The sequence below is a fragment of the Mesoplodon densirostris genome, chromosome 2 (genome assembly GCF_025265405.1).
Source record: "Mesoplodon densirostris isolate mMesDen1 chromosome 2, mMesDen1 primary haplotype, whole genome shotgun sequence".
In the NCBI taxonomy this organism is placed as follows: domain Eukaryota; kingdom Metazoa; phylum Chordata; class Mammalia; order Artiodactyla; family Ziphiidae; genus Mesoplodon; species Mesoplodon densirostris.
This window is the reverse complement of record NC_082662.1, coordinates 75,409,257-75,436,773: the sequence shown is the minus strand read 5'-3', so window position 1 is coordinate 75,436,773 and position 27,517 is coordinate 75,409,257. Positions and strand designations below refer to the sequence as shown.

The window sequence follows — 27,517 nt, the reverse complement described above, 5'->3', positions numbered from 1 at the left end:
AATCTTTGTTAAATACTTTTCGGAATCCTTGTTGTACACAAGATTAATAATCTTTTAATTAATTCTGGAATCCATCAGTGATCACGATTTTAATTAAATGTTTTTTAAGGAGGAAGATATTTTGGATCTTCTGGAACAATGTGAAATTGATGACGAAAAGTTGATGGGCAAAACTGCCAAGTCTCGAGGACCAAAGGTGCAGTACCTTTATCTTCCTTAATATCAGAGTAGACTCTACTAAGGACAGTTAATTTTCCCTTCGTATTTCTCACTGTGAGAATGACTGATGCCACTTTCAAGGAACTCTGTGGACTGTGTTTCCAGTGAAGATAGAATTGGGAAGATAATGCTTTCATATACTCAGGAGAAGCTTTGTTTTGTTTTGATAGTTTTCCTCATTTTCTAACTCTTTCCCTCATCTAGTGAAAGCCCTGTGAGTCAGGGCCAAGCAGCACCTAGAACTGGTACCCTCATTCTATACTCAGTATTATGTTTTCCTATCTCCAAACATATAATTATCAGAGACGTGTAGCATTATAGATCAGGCAAATCATGACTCCAGAGATCCCAATGGGGAGCCCCATCTTTTGATGGCACGGTAATATTGAAATTTTGTAAGGAAAAATAGTTACAGTTTCTAGGAAGACATAGAAAGCTGTCATGCTGGCAAAAATAGACAGGTGTTTGCTTTACCTTCATCTGCTCTGTGGTGATGACATCCACATGTTCTTTTGTTATATGTCAAAGTTCTTGCTAGTAGAGTAGGAAAGAGTTGAATTTGTAAAGTCTTGGAAAGTTTTTTCATTCTGCTTTTTTTCACTTTACATTTCAGCAATACTGAACTATTACTATGTCTTCACATACATCATTCTCTGTCATGCTTTCATGCTTTTTCTATACACCTGGAAGGCTTGCCTATTAAAAGAATAATTGATTCATTGCTTGATTGACTAGAGACCCCCCTCCTAATCCAGATGAACCATTGCTGCTTTTGTGAAATCTTCCCTCATTCTCCTAGTTGGACTTAGATCTTCTGCCCCCTCCTTCTATTGCTGTACCACAAGTGACACTTTTATAGAGCAGCTGTCACAAATAATTGTTTGCATGCTTGCCTTAGTATGAGCTTGTAAGTTCCTTGAGGATAGGGGGTATATTTCATCTTTACATCTCTAGCACCTAGCACAGCATCTGGCACTTAGCAGGTTCTCAAAACCATTAATTAAATTTGTTGAATGTGTCCACAAGGACCTCACTGACTAGTGGAAGGGCAGATAGGTGAACCAAAAACCAGGGTATATTGTGGCAAGTACTGTAATTAAGGGAGTGGGAAGTGCTACAGCAACATAGAAAAGAAAGGGATTGGTAGATTATGGATGGCTTCATAAAGGCAGTGCCATTTGAATTGAACATTAAAGGCAAAGACATGGAGGTATGATGCTGCCTAAGGTGTTGGAGAAATGACAAGGAATTTGGTATGACTCAGGTGGAAGATTCTTGGAGAGTAAATTGGTGCAAGATGAACCTGGTAAAAGATACATATCTGATGAAGACCAGAGACCTTGAATGTCAGGCACTGTTCTTCTGAATTATGTATTCTATATCAAAGAACTGTAGAAGATGTTGATAATTCCTTTGGAACAAAATTTTTTTAGAGTATCTGTAAAAGTGAATACCTTCATGAGTTATTGCTTCATTTTGGAAAACATTGGAAAGTCTCTAAACTTTGTATATTAATTATTTAGCAATTTGGCAAACCAGATATGAGGCAACCTGGGGGCACAATATTCATGACAGATTGGCAAATGCAAAAGCTCTAAGTCAGTCTTCTACGGTCTTATATTTTCCTTTGCTTCATCAAATAAGGCTTATCATCCAAATAAAAATAAAACCTCCTAGAGGGCAGAATTCACACTGTGTATTTTTCAACCCCTCTTATTCCAGGCAAATAGTAGGAACTAACAATGTATTCATTGAAATGAAATGAATTGGTTAGTTCCTATAGTTATTAACACCAGAAATATTTTGAAGTGTTGAAAACTGCATAATCAGTCTGAAGTAAAAGTATTTTTATAACTTCTAACCTTAGGTATACTGAGGGTCTAGAGTGAGCCAAACTTCAAAGCAGCCTTTCCTGTTTAGAGGGTTGTTATCACATGTCAAACACTGATTTCCAGTGTCTTTACTGGTAGAATAATTGAAGGTTATCAAGGTTAAATTAAACTTGGGAGAAATAACTTTTCACTTATTTGAGAATCTAAGAAGTATTAATTAGCTATGTAAATAATATCACATAAAGTATTACTATTGTTCTTCAACCAAGTGCTAGGTACTTGGTATTTGTTTTATTATTCTTTATGCCATTTATATATATTTTAATATATGAGCCAGTTCATAATACAGTTGGACATAAAAATAAATGGTATGGTTTGCGTCAGAATTCAACGCCGGTTTACAAATTCCAGTTTGTAGTTACGGCACTGTTTGGAGTTTATGTTGCTGTGACTTCTTATTACTTATTGCTTTAACAGTGTATTGGTTAACAAATCCCAAATGCATATATGACACAAAGGTTCAACTATCCGTTTCCCTTTGTGATTCTTTATAGGATCGAGTAACTCATTATGTAGTCAAGCTCCTTAAGAAACTTTAAAGCTGTTTGCCTACTTGAAGGAAGGCACTACTAGCAAGCCTGATTGTGCCACTGTTTCTTCTGGGTATGCTAGACTTCTGAAGAAACATCCTTCCTCTAGAATTCATATTCCCTAAGACTATCAAAATGTTTGATGATTGTGTTACTGGTAAATGTTTTTATGCATATCTCTTTGAACATTGTTAGTGCTCAGTAAATATTAGACTATCAAAAGGAGAACATATTTTTAAACACAAGTTGGTACCTTAGTGTATTAAACTACTTCCCTGCTTTGGTTATTTTTCATCCTTTGCTAAGACAGTAACTTTAAGAACATGATGCTTTGGCTTACTATGTATTCCAGGCACTTTGTGAAATGCTAGTTCTTTCTTTATCTTTCATCCTACACTGTTACATGAGAGGATATACCTTATTTCAGTGAAATCTCAGGGTAACCAAGGATTTCATTATGGTATATGCTAACATCAAAGCATTTTTGTTTGAATTAACAGAGAACAAGAAACTAGTATACAACTGCAGGAACCTCCCGCAGGAGGAATAAGAGGCATGTGGCATGTGTAATTGTCTCTTAAAATGACTAAGTTACAAAATTGTCGTGCTGTTGGTTGTACACATTCTTTCTGAAGTGAAGATGTCCCACTTTCCTTATCTTTTATTTCTTCAGCTGGCATCATTGGAAACACATTGATTGGGAGATTCAGAGACAAGTGATTCTGATGGAGATATTGGAACATGATAGCCTGCCGTTTTAAATCTTTACAGATTTACCCTTCTACATGGCACTTATCCTCTAAAAAATTTATGCCATACTGATTTTTACATTATATCCCTTTATGAAAATGTAGTGTGGGCAATGGAAAGTAATGTTGCTCCATTATGGCCAGATCCTATGTAACAGAGGTAGGAATCCTCCAAGAAAAGCTGTGAGTTGGTGCATGGCCAATTTGGAAAGTGGATAATTAACTAAATATTTTTATTTCTAAAAATGTCCAAAGAGAAATTAGACATGTGAGGAATACCTTGCTTCTTGTTGCATATTATCTGAGGGTATCATAGGTTCATAGGCTCTGTTTTAAGATGTGGCCTACTTTATTGATAGTGGATTATTTTACTTATAGTGGTTTATCTGGCTGCTGCTTCCTTATTTTATTTTACTTTTGCCTTTCTTGCCCCTCCTTCCCCTCCTTCTCTCCTCTCTCTCTCTCTCTCTCTCTCTCAAGTGAACACACACACACAAATACACATTTTTTGAGTGATTTTGAACATTAGGGATACAACAGAGGTATACCTCTGAGTCTTAATGAGTAATGAGTAATCATTCTGCATGGAATGAAGAAAAGCTATGTTTGATTTTTATGTTTTTATCTCAAATGTTTTTTTCTTTATTTTGTTATGCTTTGTGGATATTTTGGTCCTTTATTTGAATCGTGCATAAACAGCATTTTCCTCATCATGACTGAACTATATTATTTAAGAAATAATATTTCACAGAAACAGAACAATTAGTGGATAGCATTAGAACAGTGGCACTTTGGGGGGATTTTTTAGGCTTAAGTGAAAAGCAGTAATCATAAGTGGGAAATTAAAAGTAGTAACTAATCATGTGAATGAGCCTTTTTGAATTCTAACAAAATATCACATTTCCTTCCATTTTAGCCTCTGTCTTCCATGCCCGAGAGTACTGAGATAACAAAAAGACAGAAGTACTACAGCAGTGACAGCAGCTATGGTAGTAGCAGCAGCTCTTCAGAATCAGAAGAAAATGAAAAAGAAGAGTACCAAAATAAGAAAAGAGAAAAGCAAGTTACATATAATCTTAAACAGTCCAACAACTACAGATTAATCCAACCATCCAGTAAGTTGATTTCTTCTAATTTAGTTGTTATGTGAAAAATTATGGAACTGAAATTACTGAACTCAATAAAAAGACTTTGGGCCAGATGAACCCTTGTGTGTGAGAAGACCTGGATTCTATCCCACTTCCTTCTCCAACCAGACCTTGATTAGGTCTGGATCCCACAGATCCCCTTTTCGGGGTCTGCAAATAGAAAACAAAAGAGTTGACTTAAGGATCTCTACAGTCCATTCTTCTATATTTCAAAGTTTTTGTTAAGTCCTAGATTTCTGCATGAATTGTATAAAATGTGCCTCATGGTTGATCTGATGACTGCATTTTCTTTTAAGCCCAAATATTCTCTCATTGCATTCCCCACTCTGGCACTCATTTTGTTTCATATTCTCACCTGTTTTTAAAAATGTGTGGATCTCCCTAGGCATTTGACTTGAATGTATCTGTGAGCCACACAATTGTGAAATAGTTGGAAGTTTTGTTCCCTCCCATTTTCGTCACGGGTAAGCACTTCAGTCAGGGCTTCGGTGTATAGGAAGGAAGTATTCAGGAGAGGAACCAACCAGCTTCTCTGTCTCCTTCCTTTCCTGCTGCCTTTTTCCTCTTTCCTCTTTTATTCCTTTTCCCATTTTCTCTCTCTTCCATTCTCCTGTCTTTCATTCCTTCTTCGATCCCAAATGTCCACTATTGTGTCTGTTATTCTTCTTTCATCCCCAGATGTCCAGTGTGGTACTGCTGTTGCCCAGGCTCAGTCGGTTACCCCTTCCTGATGGCTGCCTCCAAAGCAGGACTTTTCTTAACCTCTGTTTCTCATCTCGCTGTTTGCCTTGTCCTCCCTCGTCCTAGGGCTCCACAAAGGGACTGGTCCAATCATGCGATAAACACATTTCTGAGCCTTTGTTTCTCTATTTCCAGCAATGGTTTAATAGTTACCTGATAATATGTATGTTTTAAACCTGGCCTTCCAGACTTATGAGAAAATGCATAAGGAATGCAGACCTAATAGTTGAAGATTTTTAATATTCTTTCTTTTACTTCCAAATTATTCCATAAAGATACGTGCTAAAGTTCCTGTCTTTGAGGGCTTATGTGTTTGGAGGGGAAATAATGTATTATGTTCCATTTCATTTGTTTATTTACTCCTTTAATATATGTTTATTGAGCACCTGTTCCAGAGTTTGTAAGCTATTTTATCTATTATTTCCCTTTTTCTTAAAGACTCCTTAAGTACTTTCAGTGCATCTCTGTGTAAATATGGCTCTGTTTCTCTTTTGGAAGCTGACATTGTTCTGCCCAGATTTTGTCAGTTTTGGAGCCCCTTTCCTATTGGCTAATGTGTGTATCCTTAACAGCAGGAACTGACAGAGGATAAGGGTAGTGGTGAGAAAAAAATTGCTAGGACTCCTATAGCTCTGAGATTCTTCTTTCTTCTCAGACCAATACGTTAATAAATTGAGATCAGACAAAGAGTGTACTAGAAATGTTTTTAAGTATAAATTCACATTTTAAAGCTAATCTATTTCAATTAATATCTTTTTCCTTATTGGTTATTTGTTTTTCTAGTCATTAAGAATTGCAGCAAGGGTTTCAATTTGTTTTATATTCCCTCTTTAATCTTACATTAAGGAAGGAATGTTTTAACCACAAACACTCCTTGAGTTTTCTCTACAAAGGGATGTTGATAACCGAGGACAAAAATCCAGATTATGTACAATGCTTTCTGTTGTATATAGTTAATTTAGGCAATTTAAACTTGTTACAGTACCAAAGGATATATTTAGATTTGATATATGGCAGTCCTACACAAAACTATATGAAGTATTTTTTTCTCAGATAATTTGTGTATGCAAGTTTCAACCATTTTTTGTTAATCTACCTAAGTATCATTGGCATGTCTAGCTATTTAGTTATTCTGTCTGAATTCTAGTGTATGCAGAGGAAAAAAATGGAAATCTCTGGTGACTCAAGAGAAAGGATATTTCTTTCTGCAGCTATGATCAGATTATATATGTCCAAACCCATCATTGTAAGCCCTTGAAGAGAGCAGGGCCAAGGTGTGGGTATTAGTACATGCTTATGGGTATTTCTTAGTAGAAGATTGACCAGTGTTATGTACCCCACACAGCCCTTTTTAGAAGCACCATTCTTTAAAAAAATTGTATGACTTTCAGGTTCAGAAGGAGGTTAATAGTTGGAACAAATGGAAGGTTTTTTTTTTTTTTTTAACATCTTTTATAGCTTGAATGAGCATACTTTTTTGGTCCTCTCCAGAACCAAAAGAGGACTGTTAGACTTATCATCAATTCAAAATATTCTTTAGAAATACTTCCCTAAATATAAGGTTCATGTCCATTGCCTTTATAAAGGTTTAAATTTTTTTCAACAGCTAATGAAGAGAAATATTTGGGTATTCAACCTGCCTTCATGTGAGTTTTATTAAATTATTTAATTAATGAAGAGTGATTGATATATTTCCCAAGCAGAGAGAGAGAATATACAACAGAGGGTATATAGAATATATGTACTAAAAAAGATATAAATGTTGATAATATTGAGTGATATTCTATTTCTCTGTGTCAGGAATTAAAATTTACCTGGAATAGTTGGTTCTCTTTTTTTTTTTTTTTTTTTTTTTGCGGTATGCGGGCCTCTCACTGTTGTGGCCTCCCCCGTTGCGGAGCACAGGCTCCGGACGCGCAGGCTCCGGACGCGCAGGCTCAGCGGCCATGGCTCACGGGCCCAGCCGCTCCGCAGCATATGGGATCCTCCCAGACCGGGGCACGAACCCGTATCCCCTGCATCGGCAGGCGGACTCTCAACCACTTGCGCCACCAGGGAGGCCCGGTTCTCTTTTTTAAATGTTCTCAATATGCCCTGAGGAAGATGTTCTATGATTTTCCCTAGTTGTTCTGATAACAACCCTTTTGATCCAGACATTTTTCTTCACTTAAATCTTTTACTGTAGGAATGTAAATCTAATTTTTAAAATTCTTCTATCCTGTGAATAAGAAGACTTATCTGTCTAGTACTACTCTTATAATAACCAGTTACATATTTAAACTTCATTAGGGTAATCTTTGTTTTTCTTCTGTTTTATTATCATTATTTTATTCTCATGGGCCCTAAATTTTATAACATCCATTTATCCTGGCCATTCTATAGACTCCTATCCATTTCCCCCTATGAATCCTGCTGTAAAATATTCTATTTCTAACCTCTACACAGATTCTAATTAGTGACCAGTCTAGTCCGAAGATAGTAGGTGGCATCATGACATTATAGAAAGAGGGAGGTTGCTGCCATTAAATCAGGGTTTAAATCTGAACTTGGTAACTTTCTTGTCATGTGACCTTGAGAAGTTTCTTTCTCTGAGTCTCCAGGTGATGGAGATTTGTACTTCAGAGGGTTTCTGTGAGAACAAAAATAAAAGTGAAGCACCTAGCATGATGCCTGGTTTATAGAAGGTGCTCCATACATGTTAGCGTTCCTTTCTTTTGTTCCTTTTATGTCATGTTTTGAGAATAGAACATTAAAGTACCGTATAAGTATTATTCTCATGATAACCAGTCTTTATACATGACAGGGGTTCTGCACCAAGTTCACTGCTTAAATTGAAGAATTAACTTCAAACTCATATTCTCATGATGATGCCTATGCTTTGACATTTACTGCCATCCTGCTAATTATCACTTTGTATAGATCCAATACAGTGGAGAACTTCTAGTAACTCTGCTACTGTGCGATTCCTCCTCTCCATCATCCATAGGCTCCATAAGGCGTTCAGTCAGTTGCCCTCGGTCCATCTCTTCTCAATCACCATCCATTGCAGACAACCGCCCCTTTTCTGCTCAACAAGTGATATCATCATCCCGGTCAGCCTCAGGGTCTCGGTCTCATTCTTTAAACCGTGCTTCCTCCTACGTGAGACATCTGCCTCAAAGTAATGATGCCAGCTCTACTGACTCTCCGATGGTAAGTCTTCTGTTTTGCTCCCCTGAGATTAGCGCTGTACTTAGGATTTAAGTGGCAAAGAGATTAGCTGGGAGGAGGACAGATTGAACTTCAGATCCTTTCTATAACTCAACTCATGGTCTCCTGGAATTTGGGTTTATTCATCTTTCTTCACCTATAACTGAGTATGGACTCTTAAAAGGCAGACTTCACTGTATCACAGAACTTGAGAGTGAACACTGAGAATAGTATTTTATTTTCCATTTGCTGATGGAGTAGGATAATTTTGATGAAAATCATCTGAGTAAATATGTGATTTTGTAGTTTACTGTACAGTATATATGTAAATTAAGGGAAATTTGTTGTATGGAAAATTTTCCTTAATGGGACTATTGATTAATAGTTTAAAAAAATAAACTATTGGTAAATTATCCTTAGAGCACTGAAGTACAGCATTGTTTATAATGTTTTCTGTATATTAAGTTAACATATAGTATTAGTTATATATATATATGTGTATGTGTGTGTATGTGTGTGTGTGTGTGTGTATATATATATATATATATATATATATATATATATATATATTTATAACTTAGCATAAATCCCAGAGATTCAGTATTGAGGAAGTCAATGAATTTATTTTGCAACCAGGCTTACTTGTAAATGCTCAAATAGATATCTCCATGTACCTTCACATAGACCAGGGACTTATTTAATTTGTTTATTTAATGTGGAAGTTGCTTCCAAAGGGAAGAGTCTGAAGAATATAAGTGAATGAATTGCACTGGGTAACAATGAATATAAGTGAATGAATTGCACTGGGTAACAATTCTAATCAAGAATTGCCTAAGGTATATGTAGAAAATTAAACTGACCAGGAAGTCTTTTTTAAACACTTGTATTTTTGTTTTAGTACTTTGAGCTACATAAAATACAACTGTGTGGAAGTGTGAAAGACACTCTTGGGAAATCATACCCTTTTAATCCTAAGATTTTAATGCTAAGAATAAATGTAACAACATTATTTTCTTCCTTTTATATTGTTATTTTTTCAATTAAAAGTGCATCATTTTTACCTAGAAATATCTTTCAGATTATAGTGGCACAATGAAATAAGACCCCCTCCAAATATCTGTATTCTTTCAAATTTAAGAGTGAGTCTTTGCGGCAACTGAGACCAAAAGAACAAGAAGACGATCTAACAAGTCAGACCTTATTTGTTCTCAAGGACATGAAGATCCGGTTTCCAGGAAAATCAGATGCAGAATCATTACTTCTGATAGAAGATGTGAGTATTTGATGTATATAAAATACCAAGGAGCTCATACCGTTTTATTCTTCTTCTTAAAATATTAAACTTTATTGCTTGATGGCATTATCCTCAATGACATAGTAAACTTAATTGATGTTCTTTTCAACCTCCACAAGCTTTAGAAGATACAGGGATTATTTTAATTGTTATGATTCATGAGCAATGAGATCACATTTATAATCAGCAATGCAAAATATCTTTTAGTGTATAGTCTTTTTTTTTTTTTTTTTTGCGGTATGGGGGCCTCTCACTGTTGTGGCCTCTCCCGTTGCGGAGCACAGGCTCCGGACACGCAGGCTCAGTGGCCATGGCTAACGGGCCTAGCCGCTCTGCGGTATGTGGGATCTTCCTGGACCGGGGCACGAACCCGTGTCCCCTGCATTGGCAGGCGGACTCTCAACCACTGTGCCACCAGGAAAGCCCGTATAGTCCTATTTTAATGATGCTTCATCAAGTGAAAATAATTAGTGTTAAATAATTATTGTTCTTAATGATTAAAGACACATCAAGTTAAGCCTGCGTCTATAACGATTTAGAAAGACCTAATATGGAATGAGATAATAAGGAAAAAAGTGGGGCCATGGGCATAAAGTGTCAAGAATATTTGAATGTGACACCTTGCATGGTGTTAGTCAAATTTTGAAATGGCTTATGTTGTGTGTGTTTTCTTGTTACACAAGCATTTACACCACCCAGTGTAACGTTCTAAAATGTCAGAGTTCTAAAATTCACATTAAAGTCAATGACTTACTCCTAATTTAGAAAGAAGGTCCAAGTTATTCGAATATTTTTGGTGAAAGAGCATTTCTTCACTCAGAGTTCTATTTCTTCATTCAAGCATTCTTTTCAAATTGTTATTCTTAGATAATTCCTCAGAATAGAACGTTGTTTTCTGGTTTCCCTTTTTTTTTTTTTTTTTTTATCCAGAGGAGAAGGCACCATCTAGTGGCCAGTTGTAGGATAAAAACCACAGCCATACATTTGGCTTTTTTCACTTTTTAGCTTTACTTTAGGCCTGTCTAAAGCGCTGTCTAGAAACAAAACAAACAAAAAACAATAATAAAAACTTTCTTAGTTAACCAATCAATAATGGCAATTTTGTATTTTGTATTCATAACATAGTTATAACCAAAATCCCCAAATATTATACATTGCATTTGTTACATATTTTTTTTAAAGTGAAATGGTATCTTGTTTGCAAATGAAGTACTATTTGTTACATCAGGGGAAAAGGAAGAAAAATGAACATTAGTTATAAAGCATTATGCTAGATATATTTTTATTTACATATGTTATTTTATTCAATAAAGTAGGACGTCTTTGTACCAGACATTTTATTTCTATTTCTTAGAGATATAAATTATGTAATACCTTTCTGAATCAGCTAGATGAAAAATTAGATAATCTGAGAGTAGAACTAATATTTGTGGCTACTGTGATTGTTCTATAAAGACATGGATATAGGCTTATATAATTGATAAAAGATATTAATAATTATACAAGACATTAGATTATTTATTATATGTTTACTTATGCAGCAACTATTTTAATCTATTTATTATAATATATATAACTAGAATATATATTCAGAAATTTTGCAGATTTGCACAAAAAACAAAACAGGGGGATAATGGAATCCTAATTAAATATAGGCTATCTTCTAATGTGTTATTCAATATTTTGTTACTGTGAATGATGTTGTAAATACAGTTCTTGGAATTAAAATGAAAAATCGATGTTTTGGGCTTCTTCCCAAACCTTATATTCCTGAAGACATTTGGCTTTCAATCATTAGAGACTGTGTGCTTTTTACAGCAAAAAGAGAAAAGGTTTAAATTCAGATGGCTTCTTTATCTTACATTAAAAGTCTTTTCGCACGTCTTTTTATGAAAGTAGACATTCTTTATTGCAAATAGTATTATAGTGCTTTCATTTCACAAATTAATTAGATGAAATTTCTTAATGTTTCTCCTCCAAAACAGATGATTGATAACTGGAAGTATCATAAAACAAAAGTGGCTTCATATTGGCTCATAAAATTGGACTCTGTAAAACAACGAAAAGTGAGTAATGAATACCCAAAAACAGGTTTGCTCTTTTGGATTATGTATTAAGCTAGGATCATTAAGCCACATTCATAATCAAACTATATAAATGCTCATCTGCTTACTCATTTCCTCAACAAATATTTATTGTGTATCTACTATGTTTCAGGCACTGTTCTAGCTTCTGAGGATAAACAAGTAGATTAAAAGCAGATTCCATGGTCTCATAGAGCTTATATTCTAGTTAAGGTGTTTGACAATAAACCAATATATACTAGAATGTAAGGTAGTATTAAGTACTATGAAGAAAAATAAATCAGGATTAAAAAATTGAGAGAAGGTGATGTAAATGAAATGAGAAAAATACTATGCAGACATCTGTAGGTACAATGCATCAGGCAGAGGGAAGAGCAGATACAGAGGCCCTGGGGTAGAAGTTAGCTTGATGTATCCATGAGACAGGAGACACCATTTATTTCCTCATGTACAGGATAGTTGGTTTTTGCTGGTTAAGAGTGAGTGATGTGGAGGTGACAGTTGGATAGATAAGCAGGGGTCAGATCACAACTTTACAGACCATGGACAGTCTTTGGGTTTTATTCCAAGTGATGAAAAACCACTGGAAAATTTTGAGCAGAGGAGTTACATAGTCTGTTTTATAATTTAGAAGGTTCATGAGAGCTACTTGTGAAGAATAGAACTAGGGGAGAGGGAATGTGGCAGAACAGAAGTAGAGACCAGGTAGAAGGTTTTTAGAGTAACTGAGGCAAGAGTTAATGGTTGTTTAGCTAGGGTGGTAACTGAATTGGGTGGATGCTGGAGAAAGAGCAGGGCTTTGTTGTTCCTTTTGTTTTGTTTTACTTTGATTTTGGTTTTGGACCTGCTAAGATTGATATATTGGTTAGACATCCAACTGAAGATATTGAGTGTGTAGTTTTTTAGTTCAGAGCTAAGGTTGCATATGGAGATACAAAATTTAAGGGTCACTAGGATATTTAAGCCTTGGGACTAGATGAGATTACCTAGAGAGTAAGTGTGGTTAGAAAAGAGAAGAGTTTTGAGGACTGAGCCCTGGGCCACTTCTATGTATAGAAATCAGAGAGATGGGGCGGAGGGATTAATCTAAGGGGACTGAGAAGGAGCAGCCAGTAAAGTATGAAAATCCATGGGAACTTGGGGTCCTTGAGACCAAGTAAAGAAATTATTTCAGGGATGGAGCGATCAACTGAGTCAGATGTTGCTGATAGGAGTTATAAGACGAACACCAAGACCTGACTGTTGTTTTTGACAACTTGGAGGTTAATGGTTACCTGATCATAACAAATTCAGGGTAATGGTGGGGAGTAAAACTTGAATGGAGTAGGTTCAAGAAATGGGAAAAAGCACAGATAGTCCAGGCACTTTCTCAAGGAATTTTGCTATAGCGGGGAAAGTTAAATGTGGTGGTAGCTGGAGAGAGATGTGGGTTAAGGACAAGGTTTTTTTTTTTTTTTTTTTTTTTTTTTTTTAAGATGAAGCTGTTTACACTTGTTATTTGCTGATGAGAATGATCTAGAAGAGACGAATGGTACAGGAAAGAGAGGTGATAGAAAATCCTCGAAGTAAGTAAGCTGGGAATGTTTGTCCTAACCAGGAGCACTTATTCTAATAGGAGGGAAGGTAGAGTCTGTGGCATTGTGGTGGGAAGATGTGAAGGTTTTCCTCCAATGGGGAGGGGCTTTGGAGATTTGCAGAGACAGTACAACATCTCAGAGAGTAGGAGAAAGGAGTGGCCAGCAGCCCGAGGGGCCCATAGATGCATTGCAACATTATCTGGGGGGAGATGTACTATTTTAGTAGCTTTAGTGAAGCTGTTGTATTCCTAAATAGTGCAAACTATTACTTCCCCTTTCTAGGATTTATTGCTAGTAAGCTGAAAGTTGACACTGATCAAATAATGACTTTGAAATTATGTACTTTCCTCTGAGTAAACTGAACTCATTAATAAGCATTAACTCATTGAACAAAGGACAACTTAGTGTCCTGTCATGTGCCAAACACTGTGCTGCTGTTGAGGAGGGTGTAACAAAGCTGGTAACAGAAGTAGATTGAAAACATACTGTAAGCCCAGAACTCCTGCTTGTCAAGTCACTAACTGTGGCCTTATTCATTAAAATAAGGACCTCTTAGTGGAATTGGAACCCTGAATCTTTCCAAGTCCGTGTACTTTTTGTAACCTAGAAGATAGAAGAGTTTAGCTAAATTGGTAATTAAAACAAAATAGATAACCCAGAAACAGATTAAAATACTTATAAGATATTAATACTTGATAAATGTGACATTTCAAATCAGTGGAGTAAAGATAATTTTTCCCCTAAATGATACTGAAACAATTGACTACCTATTTGTAAGAAAATTAAGTTGGAGCATTACCTGTCACCATATGCAGAAATAAATTCCAGATAGATGATAGTTTTATATGTAAAAAAATATTAAAAGTTTAAAAGAAAATACAGAAAGCTATGTTTATAATCTTAGAATGAAGAAACAACTTCATAAGGAAGACTTAGGTTTTAGAACCCAGAAATCATAAAGGAGAAGAACGACAGATTTGATGACATAAAAACTTAACGGATGGCAAAAGATGTCTTAAACCAGGTTAAAAGGCAGAAGTGGTGAGGAGAATTGGGTGGCAGGGGAAAGGGGTGGATGTTGAAGAGGACAGATGTTTGCAGCACATAAAACAAAAAGTAGCACAAGTAAACCAATACTTCCTACCGATCAATCATCAGAAGGCATACTGTCTTGTAAAGTTAATAAATAAAATTGAAAAGCATATAAAAAAGCCATGAAAAGATAATTTATGGATCTTCAAAGAGCCAATTAACATGCAACTAGATCTTGTCCTCACTAATGCTGAAGGAAAAGCAAGTAAAAAACATATCAGCAAAAATTAATAAGACATAATATCCAGTGATGGAAATAGTCTGGATAAAAGGGGCTTTATTATACTATTAGAGAGAGAACACATTGTTATAGCTCTTTAGAAAGGTAGTTTGCTGTATCTATTAAAGTTACAAATGTTCACAACCTTATGACTCAGCAAAACCACTTCCAGCATTCTGTCCTACAGAATAATAATCTGTATAAAATGTATGTGTAAAAGATTTATGCACATGAGCATTCACTGCAGTGGTATTTGTGCAAGCAAAACACTTGAAGCAGCCTAAATATCTATCGGTAGATAAATAAATTATAGTACATCCATACTATTCAGTTGTGTTAAATTGAGTGCTATTCTGGAATCATAGATCTTAACTTAAGATATAGCACAAGATTATGACTTGTGACGTATGCAACATATGTACATTGGTAAAATTAGCCAGATTTTACTAATCATAAGTGAAGAATATAAGCGATAAGAAGCCACCAAGTGCATGGTTTCTGGGAGGCCATGAGTCCATCAGCCCTCAGGCATCTCTTTTCACATATGGGAAGCATTCTGGTTCAGAGTGATGAGTGCCAATTAAGTGTGGTTCACGTTGGCACTGAGGGAGCCTTCCAGATTTGGGTGGCCTTCATCTTTATTCTTCATTAGTTACCCATGCAGTCTTTGTGACCAATCCATTCTCTAGCCAGGTGAAATAAAAATACCAGGTTTATTTACTATGAGTGTTGTCCCATAGAACTTTCTGCAATGACGGATATGTTCTGTATCTGTGATGTCCAATACGGTGGTCACTAGCTGCATGTGGCCACTGAGTGAGATCTTGAAATGTGGCTATTGTGACTAAGGAACTGAACTTTTAATTTTAATTAACTTAAATGTAAATAGCCAAATGTGTCTAGTGGCTACTGCATTTAAGAGTGTGGATCTAGATAGACCACGTGTAGCCTTCTAAGTTCTTAGATGAGAACCTTCTCAGTTATTTTCCTGCTGAGAAATTCTATCAGAGGGTTTGCAAGAATGTCCATTAAGGTCACCATTACCTTGGGCATCTCAAAGAGAGTGTGCCTTTTTCCTTTTCATATGCCATCTTACGAAGATACCAAGATAGTAAATTAAACAAACAAGTTATACAGTAATATGTGTTGTCCTACTTTAAATCACCACTCTGATTTTTACTGTTTTAAAAATATATATCTAGTGTTAAAAAATTTCAAAAACTAAGTACCGAATTATTAAGATATTTTATTTCTGGAGGATAGACTTACTGAGCCAGAGGAAGGAAAGTGGTAATATTTGGTGTCATGTTTCTTTTTGTTTTTGTATATTTCTGTTTTTTCAAGTTAACATAATCTTTTTAGAAGTGAAAGAATGACAGGGGGACACAGGCGTTTCTGTGAGGCCTGTCTGTCTTCCCCCGTAACCAGATATTATCTTTCCCTATTCTAAATCCTCACAGTACTTCATACTCAGTTGTACTTATGATCTGACTTGAGAGGTTTCTGTATTAATTTTTCCACCTTTCTAAAAGCCAGGGGCGAGGGGGGGAGGTGTGTCTTACTTTGTAGTCAGCTGTAGGCTTTCTATAAACATTTGTTCAGTTGACTCAAATCTTGACTCTTTTGTGGATTCTGTCAATAGCAAGTTAGCTTCTTCTTTCTTTACCCTTGTTTCTTTACTAGTGCTATGTATTTATCTGAACATCAACAAATTAAGATAATGCTGTTATGTTTTTTTAACATGTGATATGAGAAGGTCTGATAAAACATTGTATGGGGTGATCAAATGATGTGCATGAATAGTAATAATGTTTCTCAATTAGAAGAAACAATCTATTTCATGTTTTAGGGTTGTTATGCTCAATTGTGTTTATAAATATCGAGTAAAAGTAAATACTTGCTTATAAATTTAGTAGCAAGTACTTGTGTCAGTATAGTGACTTCTGCTATACTGATTTACTCTAAGAATATTTGGAGTAAGCTATCTTTGTGTAATCCTTCCCTCCAGTTCTCAGATGTGCATCTACATCTCTGTATTCATCATACCCTGTTATGTTAAGGGAATGAGAGCACTGATGAGAGAGGGCATGTTTTTTATTACAACTTAAACACCTTTTTACTTTTTCTTTGAACTCCTTTGTTGCATCTTCCATTTTGGCATTAATCAAAGCTACTATATTTCCTTTGTGCTTGTTATCAGTAATAAGATGTCCCATCTCCAACACAAAGCTACCCAAGCAGTTACAGTCATTCTTCTACAAGGTAATTTAATAGACAGTTCTATTTTGGGCAGAAGAATTCATAGCTTGAATTTAAAAAAAATTTTATTGGAGTATAGTTGATTTATAATGTTGTGTTAGTTTCTGCTGTACAGCAAAGTGAATCAGTTATACATATATCCACTCTATTAGATTATTTTCCCATATAGGTCATTACAGAGTATTGAGTAGAGTTCCCTGGGCTATATAGTAGGTCCTGATTAGTTATCTATTTTATATATAGTAGTATGTATATGTCAGTCCCAATCTCCCAATTTATCCCTCCTCCTCCCTTACCCCCTGGTAACCATAAGTTTGTTTTCTACATCTGTGCCTCTATTTCTGTTTTTAGATAAGTTCATTTGTACCCTTTTTTTTTTGATTCCATATATAAGTGATATCATATGATATTGGGTTGACCAAAAAGTTCATTTGTGTTTTTCCATTACACTTTACGGAAAAGCCCGAATGAACTTTTTGGCCAATCCGATATTTGTCTTTCTCTGTCTGACTTACTTCACTCAGTACGGCAATCTCTAGATCCATCCATGTTGCTGCAAATGACATTATTTCATAGCTTGAATTTTGACTCTCAGAGAAGAGTAAGGGCTGATCTTAACAAGAGTAAGTTTATCTTGCAAAGTTGCTCAGGTTCATGGAGGGTCCGGAAAGGTGGCTGAGGGATGCTAGGTGTAGGTGATGATGAGAAGAGGAAGCCCAGTATTTACACAGTGTGCAACTTATCTGTGGCAACTTTTCTTGCAGTTGTTACGATTACTCTGTTTCCTGTTCTTTCATCGACCATTCTGTTCTTTAAACGGCTTTTTTCCCCCCAAAACAGACTCTAATTTCCCAGATATATAGTGATGGATGAGACTTCCTTATGTATTTATAATAATGTATATATTATACATTATTCCCTACCTTGTTTATTTCAGATGAAATCAGAGGTAAAGTGGGATCAGAGAATGACTGACTGACTGGAATATTTTTTTCTTGACAACAAGAGAGCCAATATAATAATTAGCTGCAAAGTGTATTGAAAAAAAAATTTAAAGCTTTTATATGTTGATATTAAACTAAAGGGACAATAATAGGTAGTGGAAAGAGGAACTGGACTTGTAGTCATATGGACTTGGGTTCAGTACTGCCCCTGCCCTTTTTGCGGGGCAGGTAACTTCTCACAACTTCTCTGAGGTTCGTAGCATTAAGTATCGGAGAGTTCTTGTGAGGAAGTAAGCCATAATATGGCAAGGTGCTCTAGGTTTAGAAGGTGTAAAATGCAGGTGACTTTTTTTTCCTTCTAAGGATCTTCATGCCAGGCTGTTTCTCTGATGTATTTTATTTTACTAAGAACTCTTCATGTGTAGAATTATTTTATGTAGAATATGTATAAATGAAGTATAAAAATTTGTCTGTTGGGTTGTAACATGTTGACTCTTCATTTGACTATCTGTTTGAAACCTGTGCTATTGCTTTATACAGCTAGAAACTGCATCCAAGACAAAAAAGAAACCTAGAAATGTGGGTCAGCTTTAGAATGTAGAATTAGGTATTATTAAAAGTTACCCATTTAGAAGGCCAAGAACTTAACTAATTTAACATCTAGATGTGGATTAATCAGATTTATCCTTTGGACTATGATGATAGTAATCATTGGATGGCTATGTCAGTTCAGTTCCCTGGGAAGCAGACATAAGACAGAATTAGAAGTGAAAGACATTTATGAGAGAAGACACCTAAGAAGGATAAAGGGGAGAGAGAATTTGAGCAGGTAGAAGAGCCTTCCACCTGCAATATTGGTCTAACACCAATGAATGGAAGGCAGGAGGATTGGGGAGGAAGATCTTCAGACTTTAGTGAAGTTCTGAGAAAGGCCTTTCAGGCTGATGGGGAGCCCAGAACACAGATTGCCTGTTAGAGGGATCACACTGGGCAGAAATATCCCCCCTCTGGTATCCCAACCGTGCTCAATCCTTGGTCGGGAGCAGTCTGGAGAGAGTATAAGCTTGGCTTGACTGTTGTAATGGATCCTGAATGGGGATGCTGTCAGCTAACTGCACTCTTAGAAGCTGGTTGATTCAAATGGCATGCCTCCATGACTACCACAAAGGTTGTGTGTGATACAATTTAATTTGACAAACATTTATTGGTTGCCAATTTTGTACAAGAACTATACTAGGCACTATTGGGGATTTTGAGAGTTGTTTATTCATTCATTTATTTATTTGCTCATTAAAACATGCACTCAACAATATTGATTGAGAGATGACCATGTCCCAAGCAGAATTCTAGATGTGGAATACACAAGAAAGACTCCCATTTAAATCTCTTAATTCCATTTAGAAACCATTGTTGAAATATGTATCTCACTTTTTCTGTTCCAGTATTGAAGCTTTTGCTAGTTGATCATTTGAATGTTGCAAAACTCTTAAGATTAGAATGCCACACACACAAACTCTTCCACATGTCTTATTTCAAATTTTCCTTAATGGGTGTAAAATTTAAAGGTCAACGATGTAGGCCTAAACTACTGAAAGGAATCCTCACCAGGTGAAAATGGAATCAGCTGATCTTACTTAATGTCATGTTGTGGTAACTCCACACTAGCATAATTCAGCTTTCTGCTAAGAATGCAGTTGCTTTATATAGTTTGTAAGGAATATACTTGAAGTATGAAAATATCGCAGCAATGGTGGGCTGTGAAGAATGCCAAATTTTCTGAGAAGCTTATTCTCTGATATCTAGGCATAAACTAAGATTGGAGAAGGAAGAGAAATAAGTAGTGATAATAAGGTTGTACAATATTTGCATTTATTTTAGGGTTCTAAGAAATCCTTGTTTATCAAGTATTTCTTCTCTAAATAGCAATTTTTAAAATACCTACTGTAGCTGCTTTTGCATGAATTTTGATGTTATTATTTTCCATCTCTTTTTCATTTGGGCTGACATAGATGCTGTACAGGGCTGTTCATTTTCCATCAGCAAAGATGCCTTTACCCTATGTCATGGCTGCTGCATGCATCATTAGTACAGCATGTAGTGATTTTAATGTTATTTCTAAACCTCCCTCACCTCATGCCATTATTTTAATTTAGGACCAACTGTTCAGCCATATGGAGCAGTTTGTCATTCAGCATCTGTATGTTCTTGCAAAATATGAATTTGTCTGTGGGTTTTATGCCTTCAAATGTGCTATATTTCATATGGAAAAGATAAATCTTTTCATTTTATTAATACTTTCATTGACTGAACATCCCATTTATTTTTTCCCTTGGAGAGCTTGATGTTGGATCGGGATGCTTTTAAAAGTCACAATGTCAGGAAATGGATCCATTACCTAACATATTCTATAAGTTAGCCTCACATGAGTCTACAGATAAACACAAAGGGCACCTTGCTGACTATTTGTTTTTGTGTTTCACAAGTTATTCATCTCCCATCCATTTACTTCTAACCCCAAAACACCCAGAAATCCAAATAGCATTGCAGATAGAACTGACACTAATTTACCTCATCCCAGTCTGATTTCTTGCCTGTTTTCTGCCTTCCTAAAATTACTCAGTTTTGCTAGAGGTACAGGCATTGTCTCCCCATCTGCGTGGCCTTTTAAGCAAACTGGTTCCTGATGGACTGCATGGCCTTATTGGAGGGGGTGCCTGGGCAACCTTGTTTGTACACAGTGACTCCACCCATTTTCCCAAGTATTACTTGACTAGAGATGAATCTGAATCTAAGAAGAGACAATCTCTTCTAGGATTTTGCTGTTGGCACCAGGACAGATCAAATTAATTGTGAGGCATTGTTGGGTAGTGGTTAAGGTCATGGGTCTGGCTACATAGCTATCCATTACCTAACTGTGCAATCTTGGGTAAGTTACTTATCTGCTCTATGCCTGGGTTTTCTCATCCATAAAATGAGATCCAAAATGTTTTCAAAGCCAAACATGTTTCATAGCCATTAGGCAGCAAAACCTAACCCACCAGAACTCATTTGGAGACAATGACCCTACAGGAAGTTATTTGTTATTTTTATTTTTATTTTGAGGGTTAAATGAATTGCTATATGTAAAAGTGATTAGAACAGTGCTTGGTCCATTGTAAGCCTTCAATAAGTGTTAGCTCTGATTTTTACCTTGTTTGCATAGTTTTCACTTTCTTGCAAGAAGCATTTTCACTAAGACAAACACCTACTAAGTGCTAGACCTCGTTTGAGCCTTGGGGACATGGTAGGTATACTGGTATAATTTCTCTTTTTATGTAGCTAACAGTCTCCATTAACTAAACAGGAAATTAAAATAAAGTGAGATAATTATTAATAGGGGAAGAGTTGGGCATTAAGGGATCATACAAAGTTTAGTGGCAGGTAAAGGTCTCCCTGGAGAAGTGATATTTCAGGTAAAACATAGAAGTTCACCAGGTGAACAGATGGGTCAAGACTGTTCCAGGCAGAGGAGAGAGGCTATGTGAAGACTCAGAGGAGAGATGAAGGGTTTGGGCTCTTGCTTCCCTGGTTTATATGCCCTCGTACCCTCCAAATTACAGGTCTCTCTAACCCACTCCTTTCTCCAGGACCAGAGCTTGAAACTGAAAGATGAAGGGAAGCAAAGGAGAATGTATCTTCCTAGGAGGTGCTCTGGCAACGAACGAGCAAGTTTCTGGGTTGCCCAGACCATGCTGGTCTCACAATCTGGGAGATCACTCCTCAGGCAGAGTTGTTTGCTGGGTTGCAAGAGGCCTGAAGATTTATCCATCTCCATGTTGGAGGAAACATGAGGAGTGGAGCAGCTGCATTCCCTATCCCTAACTCCTGGGCCATTTTCCGAAGTTGCTGCTTTTAGCCATGTGTAGGCTAGTATATTAGACCATCATGCTTTAAAATTCCCTCGAAATTAAGAATAAAGCATATACAGAGTAGTGGCCAAGAGAGCCTCCTCTAAGTGATGTACGGAGGAGAACAGTGCTTGGCGCGGAGCAGGCAGCCAGTTCATGTGAGCTGCCCTCCTCTTTGGTTCTGTCGCGTCGTATGCATTTCATTGTGCGCATATTCAGAAGGAAATAACGAATAACCCATCATCTCAAATGCTGTGTCACTTTAAACCTGAATAATTATTTAATAATAGAATATGAAATGAAGGTAATGTTAAAATTTCCAGTATTGTTAACATTTTAATTTCATTTATTATGTAGAACTCATATTTATTCTTGAAACCAATTTATGGGTTATCTTTGCTGCTTTTTAAATTCTTCCTGCGTTTTGACTTTTGGCCTGTTATTACTCACTAATACATAGAAAGGAGGAAGGGAAATTGAGAAGATAATTGATAAAAATTTACCATTTACTGCTAGTGTTGATTCTTGTATCACATCAATTATGAGTCCTGTTTTCTACATTAAAAATATAAAAGGTTAAACTATTAGCTTAACTGAAAATCATAAAAAGATAAAAGGTATGAGTTAATGTCTGATGTCCAAATTATATCAGTATTATTGTGAACAACTCATATCAAAAAATTTTAAATCCCTCTTCATAATTAAGCTTTCATTATCTGTAATAACAAGCTTTCCCAGGACAATTTTTTCCACAAGCTACTTTATTACAGATTGCATTATCTCTCCTCATTCTCCTCCCCTTCAGCCCACACACCCCTGACGCCTGTAGGGTTTACATACTGTTCCCACTTCACAGTGAAAGAAGCTGGAGCAGGAAAGGAAGGAATCATGCTGCTTACACAATTCACTGTGAGAAGCTGTAGTTGATATTCTTCTATAAATAAAATGTTATTTTGAAATTTTTTCCCTAAATTGATTTTTAAACAGATGTTTATTCTAAATTTGCCTTTATCAGAACTAATATCACTTCTTTAAATATGGCTGTTTTAAATAGAAACAAATTAAATTCTTCTTTTATATGCTCCCAATTTTCTATACGTTTGTACCTATGGAGAATAATCGTATCTTCATTCAGTCTTTATGTTTGAAAGTCTTTCTCTTTTCATCTCTCACTCTCATCTTTACAAGGAGTTCCTTTAATTAGGTAAAATAAGAAGTGAAAAATCTGCTTTGGTGAACTGAAATTAGGATAACTGTATTTGTTCATATTTACTTTTTCAAAAAAAGTGTTTCCTTGCAAACACCTGAATTGCAAAAGTATTAAATACATTGAATTAGTCAAAGTAGCTTTTTGGGATTTATAAATTTTTCAGAACCTCTAGGATTTTAGTTTCCCAGAATTAGATTAATCCTAGGCCTTGTTTCATGATACTTTCTAATTATTTGTCCATATATGGTCTGCTTTTATTTAGTCAGCGTTTTTAAGTTATTGTACCATTTGTGAACCCAACACCCAAATCAAGTATCTTGGCAAGAATCTATTATCTTATCAAATGACTACCTTCCATCTCCCTGGCCCGTTATGTCTCAGGTAGCCATTTTCTTAAATTCAGTATTCCCCAATCCCTTGCTTTTTTCCTTTATATATTCTTATTATATCTATGTGTATTCCTCATAAGTATTTTTAAAATTTAATTGTCTTTACTTCTATTAAAAGAGTTTCATACTGTATGTAATGACTGGTATGTATTTTTTTAAAACTTAACCATTAATAATTAAGATGCTCCCTGTTGTTGTGTGCCCTTTAATTTCATTCATTTTGACTGCTGTATAAAAGTCAAAGGGAATGAGTATACGACTATTTATTCACTCTCCCATTGATGGAGAGTTAGAATTTTTCAAGGTGTCTGTAATTGGGAACAGCTGTTTGAACATTCTTGTACATGGCTCTTGTTTTTAACCTGTGAGAGAGTTTCTCTTAGGAATAAACTTGCTGGGTCTTGGGGTATCTGCATTTTCAACTTTAGGAGATAATGCCCAGCTATTTTCCAATTTATACTCCTGCCAACAAGTCTAAGAGATGCTGTAGATCTATATTTCTCCAGAACTTGGTATTGTCAGACTTTTAATTTTTGTCAATTAAATGGATAGAAAATGATGTCTTATTTAAGTCTTAATTTTTATTCTTTATGTTTATCAGGCATATTTATTTCCTCTTGTGTGAAATTCCTGTTCATGTATTTTTGTCCATTTTTTTCTGTTAATTTGTTGGTGTGTATTTAACAATTGGTTAGGCATTCATTATATATTCCTGATACTAATCTTTTGTTAGATGTATATGTTTTGAATGTATTTTACCAGTTTGTAACTTGATCTTTATTTCCTTTAAGGTATCTTTTGATGGCCAGAAGTCTTAATTTTAATATAAGGGAAACCTATTAATCTTTTATGTTCTATACATTTTTGCTACTTAAGTAACCTTTTTCTAAACCAAAGTCTAAAAGATATTCACTAATACTTTTCACTAAGATATTTAATGGCTTATTTTTCAGACTTAAAACCTCAATCACTCTAGAGTTGATTTTTGTGAATTGAGTCAATGATTCAACTGCATCTATTTTTTCCATGAAGATTACTATTTTAAAATCTCCATTTATTGATTTAATTTAAATTTCACTTAACTTTAATTTTTAAATTTAATCTCTTCTTACTCCAATGAGTCAGACTTGCCACCTATGTCATATACCAGAGTTTCATAAATACTGGATCTATTTCTGGACTTTTCATCCTGTGCTGTCATTTAGTGAGTGACTGAGTGAGTGAGTATGTGTGTGTTTGTGTATTCATTTTTGAATTATATATATTCATCTTTGAATTTTAGACACACACGTATACACCTAGATTTTGAAATATTTTGGGTTTTCCACTAGGTTTTGGACATAGTAAAAACAAGTGTCCGTACAGTTCTTCCACGCATCTGGAAGGTACCTGATGTCGAGGAAGTAAATTTATATCGGATTTTCAACCGAGTTTTTAATCGCTTACTCTGGAGTCATGGCCAAGGACTGTGGAACTGTTTCTGTGATTCAGGGTAAGTTTTAAGTTATCTTTTATTATTGTCATTTTTAATATTTTACTATTTAGTTATAAAGTTAGCCCAATAAAATGGCTAAATTTTTTTAATCTCTTAAAATGTGGATTTGTAACTGCATATAAATTTCAGTACTCAGCTATAATTTATAGCATTTAAGCTGATGTAGATGAGATGATGGATATGAACACAACACCACCCAACAAATTTGAATTCAGTGGAGAGAAGGTAGTCTTAATTAATGAAAAATCTCAGTTACAAATCTGTATCTGTACAGCTCTTCTGCTGTTGCCTTTCTGTAGCAGACTTCCAAAATCATGGCTACACTCCTGCTCCTCTCCAGACTTTCAGTCCTGTCAAAGCTGTTATGACTCACTGTCATTTTGTCTTCAAGATATCTAAAACCAAACGTTCCATACCTCCCTTTTATTCAGAAATGGCTTCCCTTCTGGACTTCCCCAAAATCCCATTGTTATTCTCCCAATCACACAGGTTTGATATCTCAGGGGCATCTGCATCCTGGTTCTCCTTCATTGTCTTTATTCAGTCATGTGCTAAATCTTGTTAGTTTTTCTGTCACATCCCCACTGTGGCTACTCTAGATTGTTTTTCATTATTCTTAACAATTATCAATTATTTAATTGTAGATTGTTCTTCACTGTTCTTCACAATTATAGAGTATTTACTTGATAATTTAAATACTTTTGGAGATACAAAGCTGAATCTGACATAGATCCTGCCCTGAAGAAACTTAAAAATGATCATCGCTAACACTATACCACTTATACTATGTGCCAGGCATTGTTCTAAGCACTGTACATGTATTAAGTAATTTAATCCACGTAACATCACTTTGAAGCAGGTTTTATGATAATTTCCATTTTATAGATAAGGAAACCAAGGCACAGATAGGTGCTAAGGACCTAGTGCAACTGGGATTTGAACTTAAGCAGCCTGGTCCCAGATTTCATGCTCTTAACCAATAAAACTCTGCTGTCTCTAATAGACAAAATAAGATACATGCAAAAGTCATGATTATGAAGGAGATGACAGATACGTTATTGTAGGATTTCAGAGAAGAGGAGCTTTTCTGGTAGAAAGGCTAAATGAAATTAATAGATTCCCAGGCATTTTTGCCTCCAGTTTTTTGTTTCCCTATCCATCCTACTGTCAGAGTCATTTCCTAAAATCTGTAATGATTTCCCTCATTTATCATTAAAGTCTAGACTTTTTATCTAGAGATGTAAGACTCTCTAATACGCTGATTCTTTTCTTATTTCTCCAGTCTTCTCTCTCATTACTCTCCTACTTAAAACTTTGCTCCCCCAAAACAAATTCATTATTTTTCAAATATCTTAAAAATTTGTCCTTTTCTGCCTCCGAACTGTTAGTGTCAATGAGTAGCTGATTGGACCGCCTCCTACAACCCCATTTCTCCAATCCCCTCTGCATTATTTAAATCCTATGTAAACACCCAGACCATGCCCTTTTTTTGGTAAAACCTTAACAGACTATTCTAGTCTGATGTGATCTCTGAATGTCTTCCATTTAAATATTCTAGTCATCTAGTACTGAATCATTTATACCATTTGCAGACTTATTCTCATCACCATAATTTTCCTCAGCTACCATTCACCAACAGGGAGAATTCACAAGGTGCTCTGGGTTGTGATGAAATCTGAGAATAATCTTGGCCATAAATTATTTCTACAGAGACTTAAGTGAAACATTTGAACTCTACTCCATGGCCCTTAGTTGATGGCTGTCTGTAGAAGTTCTCTTAATCTAAAGTCATAATTAGAATTTTTTTCTGTTTGTTGATCCATTGGTTGGAATGTTGAACATGGATTTCAGCTAGTCTTCACAAATGGAAAGCAGTGAGATAGTCTGCTACTGAAATTGGTGCTGATGACACTATTTTGGTAATTTACTCTGACTTCATTCAGAATCCTTTTCTCTTGTACCTAGCACACTACTCCACCCCCAGATTTCTCCACTGGTATCTATTACTACTAGTAATCATAAATAATGTAAATAACATTTATTGAAAGATTACTAAGCGCCTGATACTGTTTTTCATAGTAAACATTTTTATAGTAAACATTTTTATAATTACCACTACAATATTTTGAGTAAACTATTATTATTATTCTCATTGTATAGATAAGGAAATTGAAGCATAAAGTGTATAACTTGCCCAAGTTCTCATAGTGAGCCTGGATTTAAACCCAGGTTGTCTGAGTCAAGAGCCCAGGCTCTTAACTCTATGCTTTATTCAGTCCTCTCAAAGCAGCATTGCCCGTGGTTGCCAAGCTTGCTATACTGCAAGCCCATAGCATTAGCCCAATTCCCAGCCCACTGCACTGGGTTGGCTGGAGCAGGAGTAGCTTTGAGTCCAATTTGACCTCCACTCTCCATCCATTTCTTTAAAAACTTGGAGGCTTGTAGAGATGAGCTTTACATCAGATTTTTTTTTTTTGTACCTTTACAAATGGCATTCCTAGGCTTCTTCAACTTAGTGAAGTCACATAGTGTTGTGTGTGTTTGATTGTCACTTTGGACCCAGACTAGTTCTGCTTATTCTTTGAATCGTATCTAGTC

General features: G+C 35.6%; 1 protein-coding gene across 4 annotated transcripts in view; it reads left to right on the top strand.

The window, feature by feature from the left end:
• TTLL7 (tubulin tyrosine ligase like 7) overlaps positions 1 to 27,517 on the top strand; it is a 161,183-nt gene that overhangs the window by 113,680 nt on the left and 19,986 nt on the right. For all 4 annotated transcript variants that reach the window (XR_009531140.1, XM_060090021.1, XM_060090018.1 and 1 more), the window contains exons 14-19: positions 110 to 196; positions 4,307 to 4,505; positions 8,266 to 8,471; positions 9,607 to 9,741; positions 11,748 to 11,828; positions 24,756 to 24,916. Coding sequence is in view for 3 of the 4 variants with exons in the window: in XM_060090021.1 (XP_059946004.1) it covers positions 110 to 196; positions 4,307 to 4,505; positions 8,266 to 8,471; positions 9,607 to 9,741; positions 11,748 to 11,828; positions 24,756 to 24,916 (869 nt within the window). In the remaining variant the exon portion in view is untranslated. The remainder of the gene's footprint in view (positions 1 to 109; positions 197 to 4,306; positions 4,506 to 8,265; positions 8,472 to 9,606; positions 9,742 to 11,747; positions 11,829 to 24,755; positions 24,917 to 27,517) is intronic.